The 16670-nt window shown below is 39.7% G+C and overlaps 2 protein-coding genes across 3 annotated transcripts in view; both read right to left on the bottom strand.

Annotated features, from left to right (window-relative positions):
• Nucleotides 1-203: 203 nt before the first annotated feature.
• mmaa (metabolism of cobalamin associated A) lies at nucleotides 204-9274 on the bottom strand. Its single transcript, XM_012862878.3, has 7 exons — nucleotides 9203-9274; nucleotides 8520-8928; nucleotides 6564-6686; nucleotides 6310-6480; nucleotides 4900-4985; nucleotides 2630-2779; nucleotides 204-1066 (listed from the first exon to the last, which is right to left on the bottom strand). Exons 2-7 carry the CDS (start codon nucleotides 8923-8925, stop codon nucleotides 782-784), a joined length of 1221 nt encoding a protein of 406 aa, XP_012718332.2. The 5' UTR covers nucleotides 8926-8928; nucleotides 9203-9274; the 3' UTR covers nucleotides 204-781.
• Nucleotides 9275-10223: 949 nt separating this feature from the next.
• Nucleotides 10224-16670, bottom strand: part of smad1 (SMAD family member 1) — a 29398-nt gene continuing 22951 nt past the window's right edge. For both annotated transcript variants that reach the window (XM_036137540.1, XM_036137541.1), the window contains exons 7-8: nucleotides 15594-15850; nucleotides 10224-13615 (exon numbers count right to left, since the gene is read on the bottom strand). In XM_036137540.1, coding sequence (XP_035993433.1) covers nucleotides 13472-13615; nucleotides 15594-15850 — 401 coding nt within the window. In that variant the 3' untranslated portion in view covers nucleotides 10224-13471. The remainder of the gene's footprint in view (nucleotides 13616-15593; nucleotides 15851-16670) is intronic.

A 16670-nucleotide genomic window follows, 5' to 3' on the forward strand; every position in this document is an offset into this window, starting at 1 on the left:
ATATATATATATATATATATATATATATATATAAATATAGATCTATATATAGATATATATTAATAGAAAACCTAACTCTGGCATTTTTGGCTCCAGGCAGGAGAGTACTGATTGTGTGACTAATCTCCAGACTAATATTCCTGACGGTAACATTGATCCCTTCCCTTCTTCCACAGGTAAACCTGAGAATGAAGCGTTGCTCATTTCTACTGCAGACTCCTAAATAATCAGTTTGAAATCTGTGTTTTATTTGACATTTTTAATCAGGTTAAAACATCTCAAAGGTTTTCACATTAAAGCACGTCTGTGGAAGCTCCAACATCAGCAGCAAAGGACATGATTACATTTGAAGCATCCTTTAGTTTTTGAACCGTTTTAAAGTCTGACGTTGAAAGTTTCAGTTTCTGAGAAATCTGCTCCCAACGTTGTGCACGAGAAAATCCTTAAAATCCGTCAGTTTCTTCTTAATGTCTGTGAGCAGCTGCTACAAACCCCCACAGTATTCATCCAACTGTAGATGACTGTTAAAGTGAACACAGCCACCTGCAGATGTGTCTTATTGCCAAGGAGGAGGCATAGCAACAGACCACGCTCACCTCCTCTTAAGGCTAAAATTAAATCATTTAGAAATAAAAAATGTTTCATCTTTTCATAGAAAGATTAAAACCACAAAGCCTGTTTCTTTCTGTGCAAACAGAAAAGTCACAGATGTTCCCTCGGTCCGGTTCTCCTCGCCAGCGGCCGCGTTGACAGGCCGTGAGGGAATTATGCGCCTCAAACGCTACGACTCTGTGAAGGCTTTGAGAAGCAGGTCGGCAGCGAGTCCTGGAGAGATGACTCCTCTGGTGACCTTCTGCTCCAGGCCAGGCAGGGTCTCTCTGACGGATGGGTGAGTCTGGAAGTGCCAGAGGACGTTCTCCTGGATCAGACTCCACATCCAGACCTTCTGCTGGGCCCGCCGCCGGCCCTGCAGTTCGCCGCTGCTCAACATGGCGTCCCTGTACGCCGCCATCTTGGCCCAGACTTCTGGGATGCCCTCTGAGGTGTAGGAAGAGGCGCGCACCACCTGAGGAGAGGGTTTGGAAGGTGGGGGGGGGGGGGGGGGAAGATAGTTTTGGAGGAGCCGTGCAGATCTGCCCAAACCTCTTGAATACTTTCACGTTTTGTCACACTTTAAAAAAAAACACAAGTTTGTGTGTTTAATCTGGATTTATGTGGAAAAAGCAGCAGAAAATGGCACACAGCCGTGAATTGGAAGGAAAATGGTTTGTTTTTGAAGATGTAAATGCATTCAGCCGCCTTTAGTCTGACGCCCCAAACTGGATCAAACAGCATCGGGAAGACGAAGGAGCGCCGCAGAGAGCTCTCCCAGACATGGCCGTCCACAGAGAAACAGTGGAGACGCCCATGGGAACTCTGGAGGAGCTGCAGAGATCCACAGCTCATGTGAGGAAATCTGTCGATGGGACAATATTTAGTCTGGCCTTTGTGGAGGAGCAGCTACAGCTGAGAGAACCATGAGAAGCCTTGTTTGCAGCTGACCCCAGGGATGGAGCAACAAGAGCTAAAGAATGAACCTTATTGGCTTAAACTGGAAACGCTCAGTGTGGGAGAAACTAGCTCTGAACATCAGCCTGAACACAACATCCTCACAACGTGGACAGGTGGGCTGGTAGGAGCTGATGGGCGGAGCCAAAGACACGAAAACGCAGACAGGGAAAGATATCGGAGGCTGAAAATGAGTTTGGACTGAGGAGGTTTGCCAGCAGGGCAGCCAGAGCTGGAGTAAAATACTTCAGATCAAAGTACACGTGTGTGTTAGGATGGCCTAGTCAAAGTCCAGACCTAAATCTACATCAAGATCTGTGCCAAGACTGAAAGATCGCGGCTCCCAGATGCTCTCCATCCAATCTGAGCTCGCTTGAGACGTACCTCAAGCAGCTTCACAGCTGTAAAGGTGTTTCTGCAAAGAATGGACTCGAGGAGGCTGAACACAAATGCACAAAAAAAACTTTGGATTTTAATTTATAAAACTCGTGTTCTCTTCCTTCCACTCCACTATTATGCACCATCCTATAATATATATATAAAAAAAAAAGTTAAAAAATGTGACAAAATGTGAAAAGGTTCAAAAAGTATGAATACATTTGCAAGGCATTTAAATCCCAAAAATACACAGAAATATTTAAAATGCACAAATAGAAAAAAAGTTAGTTTATTTGTTTTATAGTTGTTTTTTTGCACCTGTGAGCCGTTTGTTAGTCCATGCAAAGCAGGACGGCAGTAAGAATCCAAGCAATGAGTCAAATTAGGGAATATGGCGCACAGCAGGTTCACTGCAGGGAAGAAAGGGAAAGTCTGGGAAATGCTAAAATTAATGGCAAAGGAAGCGATGCAGCCTTTGTCTGAATATGAAGGATTTAACTCGGAGCATTCAGCGGTGCTGGGTGAGATGAGATGTTACACAAAGGAAACTACGGCGCTGTTATTTCTTCATCATCAAACCTTCCCTTCACCAGGAGGATCTCACGCTGCATCTGTGAGGCGGTTCTGCCTGATTTAGCGTAAAAGTGACGATGTTGCGCTTCCTGTGCCTGATCAGGCTGCACCAACATGCAGATACACGCACCTTGGGGTTCCAGGATTTGGACTGTCTCCTGAGCAGTTTCAGGGCGCTGGTGTATTCGGTCTGGATGCGCCGGGCCGGCACCACCAGATCTCCGTCAGACTTGGTCACCACCACCAAGTCCGCTCTCTCGATGATGCCTCTCTTGATGCCCTGTGCCGAAAACGTGAGAATCAACGGATAAACGCCGACAGAGCTGCACGCAGATTAACACAAGAAGACTTTTCAGCAGGAACGACGTGAAGATTTGGGCCGATATGGATACCTGGTATAAATATCGCCGGTATGGCAGATAATAGCCGATATCTCATTCATTCCCTTTTGACACGTGAAATAAAACCACACCGTTTGACACTGCCTCTCTGCTCCAGTTAAACACCTCTGATCCTGCGCAGCATCCTGTGTTAATCGTTAGCATAACATTATTTCTTTTTTTTAAAGGAACAATAAGCAATAATGACGCCTAGTGGTTAAAATCAGAACACAAACATGATGCCTTTCACGGAGACCCACCAACATCGCTGCGGCTGCAACTTCACTGAATTTTTACTTCCACAGGACATGTTCATGTTGTTTTATTCTGTTCTGTTTCTGGTCCGTTTCTCTTCCTGACGTCCATGTTTGCAGGCTGCTGCTGCTTTTGCCAAAATAAAATACCAAATGCTACGCCCTGTTTTGGGAACCCTAGGAACTCTCGTATGATTGGCTGAGGAACCAGGAAGTAAACACGGGCTACACTCTGAACCAAAGTAGTTCTGGACCGTACCTCCAGGTTTGATGGAGAGGATCGATTGTTTACAGGGGACGTTACTTCCATCCTGGGTCACAAATGAGAATCATTTAGGTTGACTTTACAGTAAATATCTTACAGCTTCTTTAAGTTTATTTCCCCCATCCTTTATTTCTTCTCAGGTCGTAACAGTTACTGTCATTTAACTTAGATGAATCTTGCACAGCTATAGTCAATATTCACTTTTGTCGTAGGTAAATAAAAAACATGATTTATCATTTTTCTGACACCATTTCAGTGTTATCTGCACTGTTTCCTGAGCAGAAAAAAAAAATCAGAACGAGCGTCATCTCACCTTGGTGTCTAACCCCAATCACAACAATATGAATCATAATGAGATGGGCTAATGAAGCCACTAATTAGCCTGATTAATAAACTGATTAGCATATAGTTTTTGTCAGCATGTTCATCTTTACAAAACAAACCTAGACCACTAAGTAGAAGACGTCTTTAGCTATTCTGTGTTGAAATGAACGTCTGGAGATCTTTGCTGGGATCTACAGCACAAAAGTTTACACACCTAAATATAAAAAGGGTTATTTGATGTAAAAGAAAACAAAACCTCATAAATCACATTTTTTTCTAACTTTAATGTGAGACATCCTGTCCAACTCAACAGGAGGGAAATAAAAAATATCTATTTGGGGAGAAAGTATTGAAAACAAGAAGTTTCTGCAGCCTGGTTGCCTGAGTGTGCACAACCTTAAAGGGACAGTTCATGCTTTTCACATTTAAATTATTCAGTTCTGGTCTACATAAAGTGGAACTGCAATGCTTTGGTCTGAATTTGTCGGTAAAATGTACTTGAGGGCTAAAAAGGTGGATTTTACATATTACCTTTAAACTAATTTTGTTGTGTTTTTAATATTAAAAAGGTAAGAGGCGGTCTCTCACACCTTGAATTGGCGATATTTCTCTAACCCAACTTGAAAAATCTTTCCAAATCTAATGGATTTTGAGGACATCTCTTGCCCACAGGTGACCTCTGGCTAAGAAATCAGAAAAATGTACTCTTCCTCTGGTGAATTGTTTTATTTGCATGGAGGTATGCATCGGGAAAAATACGTCTCTCTTCATCTTCATCACAAAAGCAGCAAAATGTTTTTTTTTTAACCCCTAAAAATTTTACAGAATGGAAGCAAAGTGGATTAATATTTCTGATTGTGTCTTCCTGAAAGAAGTAATGGAATAAAAGACAATTTGAAATAAGATTTCTAAGTTTGAGTTCCTCCTCCAGCCTGAAATCGTTGTGGATGTTTCTGCTACTCAGCAGGAGAACTAAGGTAATGCTGTAGCAAGAGGGAAAGGATGGCTCATATGCCGGGCCTCCAGCAGCAGAAAAAAATTATACATTTTTATATTAAAACTGTTAAAGCAACTTCTGAGCATGTAGGGATTGTTAAAGGTCAGGAAAGATGTTACCAGCCAACACCTTTTTATTCCAGACCCCAGAAAAAGAAATCGTCTGATGCGCCTCACTGACCTGGAGTTCGTCGCCACCTGCTGGTGGAATCAGAAGCACAAACATGTCAACCATGTCCGCCACTGCAAACTCAGACTGACCGACACCTGAAAGGGCAGAATATTACAACCATTACTGCAGAGCAAGATCACAGCGTTCATTTAAAAAGAAAAATTAAAGAATAAATCACCCAAAAGTCTCAATATTTAGCACTAAAGTCATAAAAAACTGCCTCCTACAGTTACTTTTTTGCAAATGCATTTGCTTTAACTAAAACAAAAGAAGCCAGTAGAGGAAAAGGAAAAAAAAAAAAAAAAAAAAAAAAAAAAAAAAAAAAAAAAAAAAAAAAAAGCACTTTTCTTTGGGAATTGTTCAGCTGCTCAGAAATGAATATTCATGAACTCGAACAAACTTGAGATTCCTCACAGTGAATAAATTGTAGCCTTGATATTCAAAGCAGGGGCCTGGTGACCAAACTGTGACAGCATCACTGGAGACCGAAAAGTGGGTTTTAACAGTTACAAATACTTCCTGTGGCCATCACTCCTGGCTTTGTTCTGCAGCACAACAACAACAACCACCGCCTAAACTTTGCTCAGAACCCTGGGAGCTTAACTTGACTCGGGTCTGAAGAAACGATTTGTTCAGTTTGTGTCAATAGGTGGAAAAATATTAAACATATATTAAACTGAAGTTTACCTGATGAGACAAAGAGGAAAAGTCGGTACTTTTCAGGATTAATAATGTGTCGGCACCAGAAAGTGTGGATGTTTGATGTTAGGAAAACCTGCAAATGCTGTTTAATACTGCTGTGATTATATCTGCAGCCCGACTGAACAATATACCCCAAATATATCGTTAATACCAAACGTTGTGTGGAACATTCATTTCTCAAAGGTTGTTTGGAGTGTAATAATTAATAGTCGATACATTCCCAGCGTTACGAACCTGCAATTTAGATGCTGATGGAACATTTAGCCAGTTAGTGTCATATCAGACATACGTGGCATTGCCACAAATGCTAAAGGCCACAGAGTGATGGCAGCACAGATGACAAAGAGAGCAGAGAAGAGAATAACACGTATTGCTACCGATATCGTCAAAGCAATATTTTCCATTAATATTCTAATAGTCTTCTTGCACTGTGCGCTCCTAATCTGCAGCAAATAATCCCCATTTCCAACTTTAGCATCAGAGTCACTAAAATCTATCTCCCCCGTGGCCATCAAGGGCAGGCCGGCTCGATCCGTCTGGCCAAATGCTGCATTACTGGCCCGCCGCGTCTGAACGCTTGCCAAAAATGCACTTGAAACGTAATACCTATCAAACGTTGTATTCCAGCAGTCCTGTGTGATTGCATTTCCGCCCGTATTAATTCTGCAATGACAATTAAGCTTCGATTTATTATGCGGCTCCAATAAAGTGCCTTACCAACAGTCTCAACAAGGACGATGTCGTAACCCGCCCCCTCGCAAAGAACGATGGCCTCGTTGGTGGTGCGGGTGACACCGCCGAGCGTCCCTGAGGCCGGCGACGGCCTGATGAAGGCGTTCATGTCTCTTGAGAGCTCGGTCATACGAGTCTTGTCGCCCAGCAGGGACCCTGCAACCAGAACTCTGTTAGTGGGCGGTCCGATGGTACGTTATAGAAGCACATTTTACGCACTCCTTTACATCATTTGTCACCTCCGGTAGTGCAGGAGGAGGGGTCGACAGCCAGCACTGCTACTTTATGTCCCTGTGAGGTTAACATTTTTCCCACTACCTCAATGAACGACGACTTGCCAGCCCCAGGAGGACCAGATAGCCCTAAAACAAAAAAAAAAAAAGCATTTTAGTAAAGCTTTGCTACAGATTCTTCCTGGCACTGAAGAGTGAATGCAGGTTTTATGTTACAATTTATGAAGATTTCATTTTTGAAAAAAAAAAAAAAAAAAAAAAAGTGAGTGCATTATTTTGCCACTGCACTTAGTGGGCTTCAGTGACAAGAATATAGCAGCAATGCTGAATATATGTTTAAAAAGGAAATTAATAAAGTGTCTTATTTTACAAAACGTTTTCTCTTTACAATATTTTGACAACATATTTTCTTAGTTTGAAGTTACATAAATGAAGTCTGTTCTTAACTTGTGTAAAACCACTAGCAGCAAACATTTTGTTAGATTTTCATTGTTTACAACGGCAGGGCGGCCATCTTGTTTTACAAGCATGTTTCACAGCTTATATTTAGTTACACTTTGAATTCAGGGCTTGACATAAAAGCAAGCTTCTTTTTTTTTTTGTAATTTCTTTTTATGAAATGAAAAGGAGGAAAAAAAAATGTGATTAATCAGATTTGGTATAATAAAAAGCTTTTAAGAGATTTTATTTTTAAACCATATCGCCCCGCCCTAGTTGGGACCATTAAATGACTTTAAGTGATTTTTCCCAACACTGTGTCAATAATAGTTTTGTTTTACATGGAGGTGGTTCGTGTTGAAGCTTGTGGTATATAAATAAACCAAATTGATTTTCTTTAAGGTAGCCAGTGGACTGACCCTCTACCAGTGTGCTCTCCACTTCCATGTTTATTTAAAAACAATAATAAATAAATCACCTTCAGGCACAATTAATCCCTACCGCAGATCAGTTTATGGCTCAGAGACCAAAACTGGCCTGTTTAACACACTAGATAGCTATCAATCAAAGTCCAGATATTGCCAGTAGTTAATGTTCTCTCTGTCAGCTTTGACTGGCGATCGGCACGTCAAACAATGAAAACCAGCCTTTATCCCCCCACCTTCCTTTGCACTAAATGCAGAAAACTAACAGCTCCATGTTTTCATCTTAACCTGACCGTAGGGCTGCACAAGTTTACCAAAAATCAAAATTTTGATATATCTCAACCATAATTGTGATTTAGTTGTGACTTTTCTCTGCATTAACCACAAGCAACAAAAAACAAAAACAGGCTGTAGATAAAGATGCTTGCAAACGAGGACCATTTAAAACAATAAAATTAACCGTTTTTAATCAGAATATCAATATTCAAGAGAAGTTTTTAATTGATTTGGACATCAATCCTTGTTGAACATAAAGTGCAACCAACAAATAACTCCATGTATTAAACAGTTTGACCACTACTTAATGCTTTGGAGAGATTTCTGGTGAAAAAAAAGTATTGATTAAATAAACTCTAAAACAAATAAAATGAGTTTCTCACTGCTGCAACTCTCTTCCCGTCCATGTGGAGGCAAACCCACTTTAAACATTTTACCGACACCTAAAGGACTCATCTGATCCATTAATTGTTACATAGCCAAAAACTGTAGACCTTAGCGATCTGGAAATTGCACTTTTTTTAAATTGCGATTTATTGAAAATGCGATTAATTGTTCAGCCCTACTGCCAATCAACTTCATTGAATTTGAAGTTCTACTTTTGTGGCTGGAATAACAAAACTAAACATTACAGACTTATGTTTTGATGTAAACATGTGGATAAACTTTTTCTTGATTTTTGTTGGTATTAAAACAGTTTCCTTTATCAAAAGAACCTGGACCAATTTTTTTTAATTTATGTGCTGGAAAGGGTTTCGGGTCAGACATGGAAGCAAAACTAAAAAATAAATGTGTTTTGGGCCAGGAGAAGCCTAGCACACACCTACTCTGAAGGCCACCGGTTTCCCCCCATTGCTGCTCTCCTGCTGCCTCCTGAAGGCCAGCACCTTCTGCAGCAGCACCTGAGCCAGCTCCTTCTTCCTGGGATGCTGCGTCTCCACCAGCGTGATGCACTCGGCCAGGGAGGCCCTCTGTCCAGAGATCAGTCCTCCGTACAGTTTATCCAACAGTCTCTGTTCGGGCCCGCTCAGGTCCAGGACGTGCTGGCCTACAGCAGTGCCGCTTAGACCCTTCCGGAGGAGGCAGCTGGGACCCGGTGTGGTGATACGGTGGCCGGGGAGGGCACCTGTGGAGCCCGCCTGGTGGAGGGGACAGGTGTTGGCGAACCCGGGGACAGTGAACGGAGGACTGGGGAAGAGGCGGAGGAGACGAACACCGAACCGCCCCATTGTCTGGTGAATATAGGTAGGAAAAAAAAAAAAGAGTCACAACAACCCGACATTTTCGCAAAAACATCACGTTTTCTGGGCGATGTTACCCAACAAACACGACGTAAGTTTCCATAACCAGACGTTAACTGTCACTAACGACTGTTTTTTTTTTTTACCCCCATAGTAGAGCAACGGTTTCAGCTAAATGCGAGCCTGACAGTAACGAAGTTATCAGAAGCTGTCAGTGTTTTCTTTTAAAGATAAAATACCCTTAAAGACCAAAGACCTCACTCACTTTGACCTCGCACCAGCCGCTCAGACGCTAACGGGTTACATGTCGGCCCTGTTTGATTCATTCTCTTCCTGTTTCCGGTGACGTCATCGGCGTGTTACGTTCTCCGAAAAGTCATAAAAGTTAAAATGCCTCGTTTTAAATAATCTAACTTTCTGCGATGTTGTGTTTATTCAAATGTTATTTTTCTGGTATAACATATTCAACACATACCTTGTATTTTAGATAAAGACAAATATTGAAATAAAGACGCAATTTACAATGTTAAACGCTAGATGGGAGCACAGGCAAACAATCTACTGCACCGAAAGCTAAGCATTTCTGGAAGGTTTCAAAAGATTGGCGCGAATCTCTATTTTCGTAAATCGCCTATCTCAGAACAAAAATTATAATTTTTATTTTTGTAGCAATTTACCGCAATGCGTTCCTTTGCTTTGCCTTCTCCTCTCCCAATCTGTCAAATGTTCTTGATTTGGTTTTCTCCTTCAAGTCTTTCCTATGTCTCTTAACCTAGTACTTAAAAAAAGGCAATGTAACCTGGCAACGCACAAATACCACGAGTTTCAGCTTGCAGGAGGTTAACTGCAATTAGATAATTTATTTATTTATTTTGGTTTGCTGCTGTTAGATGCCTTCAGAATTAACTTTTATACAAACTACAGATAGTTTTCATGACGTTTTGCATAGTTTGAAACTAAGACTTGTTAAGGGCTAACTTCTATATTTTTATCTAATAACAATAAAGTTTGTTTGAAGCCAAAATATTGGACTATATTTACATTACTAATCCAGTGCATTTTCAAGATTGTTTTCAAACGCTTCAAGGAAACTTCTTGATTTTTATTATTTATTTTTTACATTTGTCCTAAAACAACCATAAATCCTTTCTAAAAAAAAAAAAAAAAAGAGAAAGACATTTGCATAAGTGAAGGCTTGGAAAACTTTTGGTGGTACCAAGAGACCCTAAGTTTGCCCAACAGTTGCTACAGATAAATGTTGAGGCAGTAACCCACAAGCAAGCAGATTTTGTGTTTAATGAAACAATTTTATTCAATCTTCCAGTAGAGACTTGATATTCATGGAATAAAACTGCTTTTCTGGGAGGTTTACAGAGCAAAACTGAAGAAAAAAAATTACAACAAAGAAAAAAAAACAATGAGGCAAAATGTGAAAGTGCAGACAAACCAAAAACACGTTTAAAAAAATGAAGAATGTTATGAGTTAAACAGCTCAGTTACAAGGAGGACTGCTACAGGCAAAAAAGCAAATAAAGAAAAAAAAAGGTAAAATCTGCATTTAATAATAAAAAAACAACATCAGTAACTGACATCTTTTTTCAGTTACTGATTAAAATCTGAATGCTCAACATTTTCCCTTAAACATTTTTAATACGCTTTGTTCAGTCACTTTAAGAAGAAGATGAGCAGCCACTGAATATTTACACAACCTTTCAAAAGTATTTGAAAATAAAAAAACAATTTTTAAAGGTTTTATTGAAATTTGATGAATTCAATTGATAGAGAAAATTCTCTGCAAACAAGTTTAATTAAAAAGAGCCTGTCTGTCTTCGGTCTGGACAAGGATCCATCCTCCAGCAGGATGGCAAAAAAACATAAAAAATTGGCAAATAGCATAAAAGGATGAGATTCTATGTCCAGATTAATCCATCTGATAGGTGGGTGGAGACAAAGAGTGCTTTGAAACATTAGTTTAAATAAAAAGCTATTACACGTGGGGGCTTGACATAATATTACGTCCAGTATTTTTAGTAAAATCAATTACTGGTCGCAAATCTTTGTGACCTTCAATCTGAGGTTGACATACTGGAAGCGATATAAAGGACGGGTAAAACCTGAGGCTTGAGCAACCCCACCAAACAAACCAAAAAAAACAACAACCTGTGAAGCATCTTACGAAGGTTAACGGCACTCTGGATACAAAAAACAAAACAAACAAAAATAAAAAACTTAAAAGCAAAATTCAACACAAGCCTGAAGCTTCCCAAACGTCACAGACGTTACTTTCCTGAATGTTTACACTGTATTTTGCAATGATTTATAGGTCTTTTTTTTTTTTTTTTTGAATTTACAGGATACTCTTCAAAACCTACAAGTTGCTTTGCTTTAACGTAAAGAGTTTTTTGTAAAAAAAAAAAAAGAAAAAAAAAAGGCAATTTTAAAGAATTTTTCATGACTTACAGGTTACTTTTCCATGTTTCGGATCATAAGAACGTAAGTTCGAGAGAAGTGAATAAGTTACAAAAAGTAACCTGTAAACAGCAGATAAATAATCTGTAAATACATTTTGGGCTCTGGGAAAAAATACCCGTAAGTTATGTAAGGGATAACGTCCACTATCAGAAATTAATGGACAATATGGAGGCGTGAACCGTCCGACAGGAAGCGAAGTCCACTCATTTCTGATCATGGACACCTTAAAGGGCATTATCCTGCTTTATACCATGATCACTTATAAAATAAATGAATATTAAATCAATTATTAGTACTTTAATGTTTTTTTTCACCATTAAAATCGTAAGTGTTTCACAAGAAGCGGCTGAGAGAACTATTTAATATCTCTCGTTTTTACAGCCGTCCTATAAAACCTTTTGTCACCACGCAGCCAATCAGAACAGAGTATTCACTGGATTACACCACGGTGTAATTAAAAGTAACCTGTAAGTCCCGAAGAATTTTCCTGTGAGTTCCAGAAAGTAACTGGAAAGGACCTTGCGCGTCCCAGGAACATAACCTTTAGGTTCCAATAATACTTTCTGAGCTCTAGGAAAGCAACGTGTAAGTTCCAGAAAAGTGACTTTTAAATTCAAGGAAAGTAACCTGAGAGTTCCCTGTAAGCTCTGACAAGTCACTGGAAGGTAAAGTGGAAATTGCAAAAAGTTCAAATAAAAATAATCTTTAATTCCAAGGAATTAATCTGTAAACTATATTAAAGTAACCAATCAGCTGCAGAGGGAGTACAGGCTGTAATATGCATTACAACCAAAAAAATAAAAGATGAGTTAAAAAGACCTTTTATGGTCTGAAATAAAAGTATTTGCTGCAAAATGAAACACCATCATCAGCAGTCATGAACAGTGTTTGTGTAATTGCTCTCAGTACCAGACGGATGAAAAGCTGCAGGATAGAACTTCATATGTAGAAAAGAATAATAAGATCCTTTATTGCTCCACGGTTGGGGAAATTTAAAGGATTTAAAGAGTCCACACAAAAGAAGAAGAAAAAAAAAATGGATCATGTTTCCAAATCTTTTGAATGACGGTGTCCGTCCTCAGTGCCCTGCTGCAGAGTAAAACAGCAACTCCTGTGTTTTGTCTCGACTTCATGTTATGTTCAGCTACCACCCTTAAATGTGCAACACTACACTAACCAAAATATGCTCTGCAAATTCAGACAGCACGTGATCTAATGGTGAAAATATCTACACAGTGTTCTTTTTTTCTTTTTCTTTAAACAAAATGTGTAACATAAGATAGTCGACATTGAAGGTTTCAGTCGTTAATGTGTGGAAATGCCTTTTTAGCCCCACGTCCCACACAAAACCAGACACTTTACACGTTTAAACCCCCTCATTTTGCCCTTGTGTGATTAACTCTGAATTCTGACGGCATTTCATCAGTTCATTTACCTTAAATACTAACCAGCAGACTTTCCTAAGCACTTGATGACTGATGGAATATTCTGTCACATGGGTCATTCTCCGACTCCGCTAACTTTCCACATTTGATGCCAATTCAATTGATTCAGATAGAAAACGTCCGTAAACTGAGAATTTGACGACCTGGAATGTCCCACAGCTGTTGTAATTACACAAATATAGCTTTAATTTTAAGGGAATATCGAAAGGCAAACTATATTTGAGTCAGATTAAAAGAACAATGAAAAACGCACTTGTAGCAGGGTGATACTGGAGGTTGTTTGCCTCGTGAGTGTGATGGTCGGATTATTACAGTTGGTCACAAAGATCAAGTATCTTCCAGTTGCATCACACTTGCTTTGCCTTCTCCTCTCCCAATCTGTCAATGTGTTCGACTCAGATGTCCTTCAAGTAGAACCACCCATGTAACAACCCACCCAGCCTCACAGGTCCCAGATCAGTTTGTTGTTTGTTTTTTTTTTCCAGTCAGAATCAGCTGCAGACGTCGGACTAAACTACAAACCGGTGTGGGACCAGCGAGCTGCTATTCTCACTACTTGGACCAAAATGCTGGGGTGTGGACAGCCACGTGGCTGAGAGGCCTGGGGTTACTGAAGCCTACGACACCGACGATATCGGGTTGTGGGGGGAACCCATCTGGGTCAGGACCTTATCCAGCCACTGCAGTGGGCCATGCAGGTGGATCTCAATCCAGCAGGGTGTGCTGGTCACATCTTGGCGGTGGTACTCTGCTCCCCAGCCCTGAAATGCAGGAAAGTACAACATGTGAAATTAACATTTCAGTGCGACTTGGGTTTCTGCTGCTGATCTGCTCATACAGTCCCTAAAAAGTATTTGTAGCCCCTGAGCTTTTTCATTCTGTCACCCTACTACAACAAACTTCAAGGTACTGCATTTTGGGATTAAATCACAAACACTAAATATTGCTTCAATGTGAAGTGGAATGGAATTTATTTTTGGTATTTGTATTTACCCCCCTGACTGAATAATTTATTTCCTTTTGGGCGGTTTCACTACCAGCTTTGCACGTCTTCTTTGCCAAATAGCTCAAGTTAGGTTGCAAAGAGCTTCTGTAAACATCAGTCTTTATAGGGTAATTAACCCCAAAGTCAAATTTTTTTGCAGAAAAATTATATAAACTGGGTATAAAGATGAAACTTTAACGGCATTTTTTTTCTACATTTTTATAAGAACTTGTTTTTCTCTGCAATATTTGTCTTAAAACTGCCTCAGTGCTGCCCTCTTATGGTTGAATGGTGACTATTTTAAAATAAAAGGTGAGTTTTTATGATGTAAAATATATTTTATGCCTTTAATTATCTTTTCCATCCCCATGGTAACTAAAAAATAGTATCGAGTATCGAATATTTTCCAGGGCAGTGATATCAAGTTTGATATTTTTGTATCGTGACAATCCTACTCACAACCTTATCCCTGACCTTTGAGTCAGGGATAAAGTTGTGAGCAGTGTTCACTGAGGTATCAATGGATATTATTTAAAGATTTTGGAGTAAAGGGGTGGTTGACAAAAATGCCATCTACAATTCCCAAATATTTAAATATGTTGAAACCTATGTACCATTTTTCAGACTATAAGTCGCACTTTTCTTCATAGTTTGGCCGATCCTGCGACTTATAGTCAGGTGTGACTTATATATACGTTTTAAATGGTAAATCATACTGACCAAGATGAACCAAGTAGTAAACATTACCGTCTATGGCCACAAGAGGGCGCTCTAAAGCCTGTGAAAACTGTATGCTGCTCTTGCTCCACTTAAAAATTAATTAAAACATCAACTTATGAACAACAAAGACTGAAAACATGTACATATGTTGTTTCTCTGTTTCAGTCTGCATTCATACAGCGGAGCGTTGCGTGGTGCAGTTCGAACAGAACACTGTTATTGGGCTGTCAGTAAAGCTAGTAACAGCTAGCGCTAGCTTACAGCTCTGTTGTCCGGGCGTTTTACAACTTCACTGATGCACGTCAGCTTTATGTTGCTCTGAAGCATCCGCGTCGTACTGTTAGCTTAGCATGTAGCACTGTTACGCTCACGGTCCAATTTTAGCGTAATGACGAGAACTTTCCCGGTTTGATTTAGTGGCTTGTTGTGCTAATTTACTCCATTCATCCTCCCAGGCATGTTCCATATTATTCAGCCAGTTGTGGATGCAGCTGTGTGATTTAATAAACTGCTTTACCAGATTAAATGTCAGCTTTTAGTCTTGGATTGTGTGAAATACATTTCTAAATAAATGCGATCCAGTGCGACTTATATATGTTTTTTTTCCTCTTTATGACGCATTTTTTGACTGATGCGACTTATAGTCCAAAAAATCCGGTAAATTTTCCTCCCACTTTACAATAGCAAGTCTTTGTGCCTATGAATATGGTAGCAACACCCTTTACATGCTTTAACGGCTGTTTAACAGATGAATGACGTAATAGTGGCTGGCAGTATTAACCTACATGATAGGCTAGAATACAAAAGGAAGGAAAACTGTTCTATTGAACTTTTTATTGACCCTTTTTTTTCTATTGAACCACACGTCTATCGATCGATAAATATTGTTATTGGATTATTGTCCAGCCCTCGCTGGTATAGCTGCTAGGTTAGAACTTAGAGATGTTTGGAAATGGTCTGAAGACATCTGTCCTTTTTCTCTATTGTGCTTTAAAAAAAGGGAAATCCTTTAAAGAGCTTCTGCAGCAGATTACCTTAACAAAGCTCATCCGGATGGTACACATTTTGGTGAGCTCATAAACGGCCTCGAAGCCGTGATTGACGGACTGGGCCAGCAGCTCAGCGAACTCCTGGTTGTTGAAGATCTTCAGGCTACATGTACTGGGAATCTTGCACACGGTTGTGGGGTGGAAGCCATGGTGGTAGTTACAGTTACGACTCTGGACGAAGATACTGCTGTCACTCAGGCACTCCGCATACACCTCGCCGCCAACGTAGTACAGGTGGACACCTGGGAGGTAGCAGAAGAGTTATGATGGGGTTATTATTCCAGAATACCAGCACAGCTGCTTGATATCCCTGTGGTGGAGCTAAAACCATAAAAAAAAGGTTAAGGTCAACTTTCTTGATGTAGTATCATCTGTCTACAGCAGGGGTGTCAAACTAATTTTGGTTTAGGGGCCGCATACAGCTTAATCTGATCTCAAGAGGGCCACACGAGTAAACTCATTGCAAGATTAAATAGAACTAATAAACGTGGACTTGTTGTTGATTTTTATATTAAATGAATTACACATTTACACAATATATTATGAATAACCTCAGCGTTTTTAAGAAAAGTATGTGCAGTTTCAGCAATACCTTTTCTCAGTTAAACATTTACTTGTGCCTTATGCATAAGAACTGATCACAGTGATTGTACAATGTTGAAAAACATTTATTAACATTTTTTGGAACTTAAAAACACTGTCCTGCATGACAAAATACATTAAAAAAAAATTAAGAAATTATTTAAAATCAATTTTCCACATCTGAAGCTCAGTGCTGCCATCTGCTGATTAAAACACAGCGCCCCTTGTGGATAATATAGGAACTGCAGATTTTCAATTAAGCGAAGTACATGTTTTTTCATTCTCTTCCCTTTATCTCCTCTTTCTTTCACATTTTCTTTTTTTCTTGTTGTTCTTCTTTGTTTCCTCTCCTACTTTCCCATTGTAGTGTCCATATAATTTGAGATATTCCCAGCATGAATCATAATAAAACTATTCACATTCATAAATTAAGCGGAGCACTATGGCAAAAGCAGTACTGCTCCACTTATGAAAGTCAAA

Source organism: Fundulus heteroclitus, chromosome 5 (assembly GCF_011125445.2).
Source record: "Fundulus heteroclitus isolate FHET01 chromosome 5, MU-UCD_Fhet_4.1, whole genome shotgun sequence".
Lineage (NCBI taxonomy): Eukaryota > Metazoa > Chordata > Actinopteri > Cyprinodontiformes > Fundulidae > Fundulus > Fundulus heteroclitus.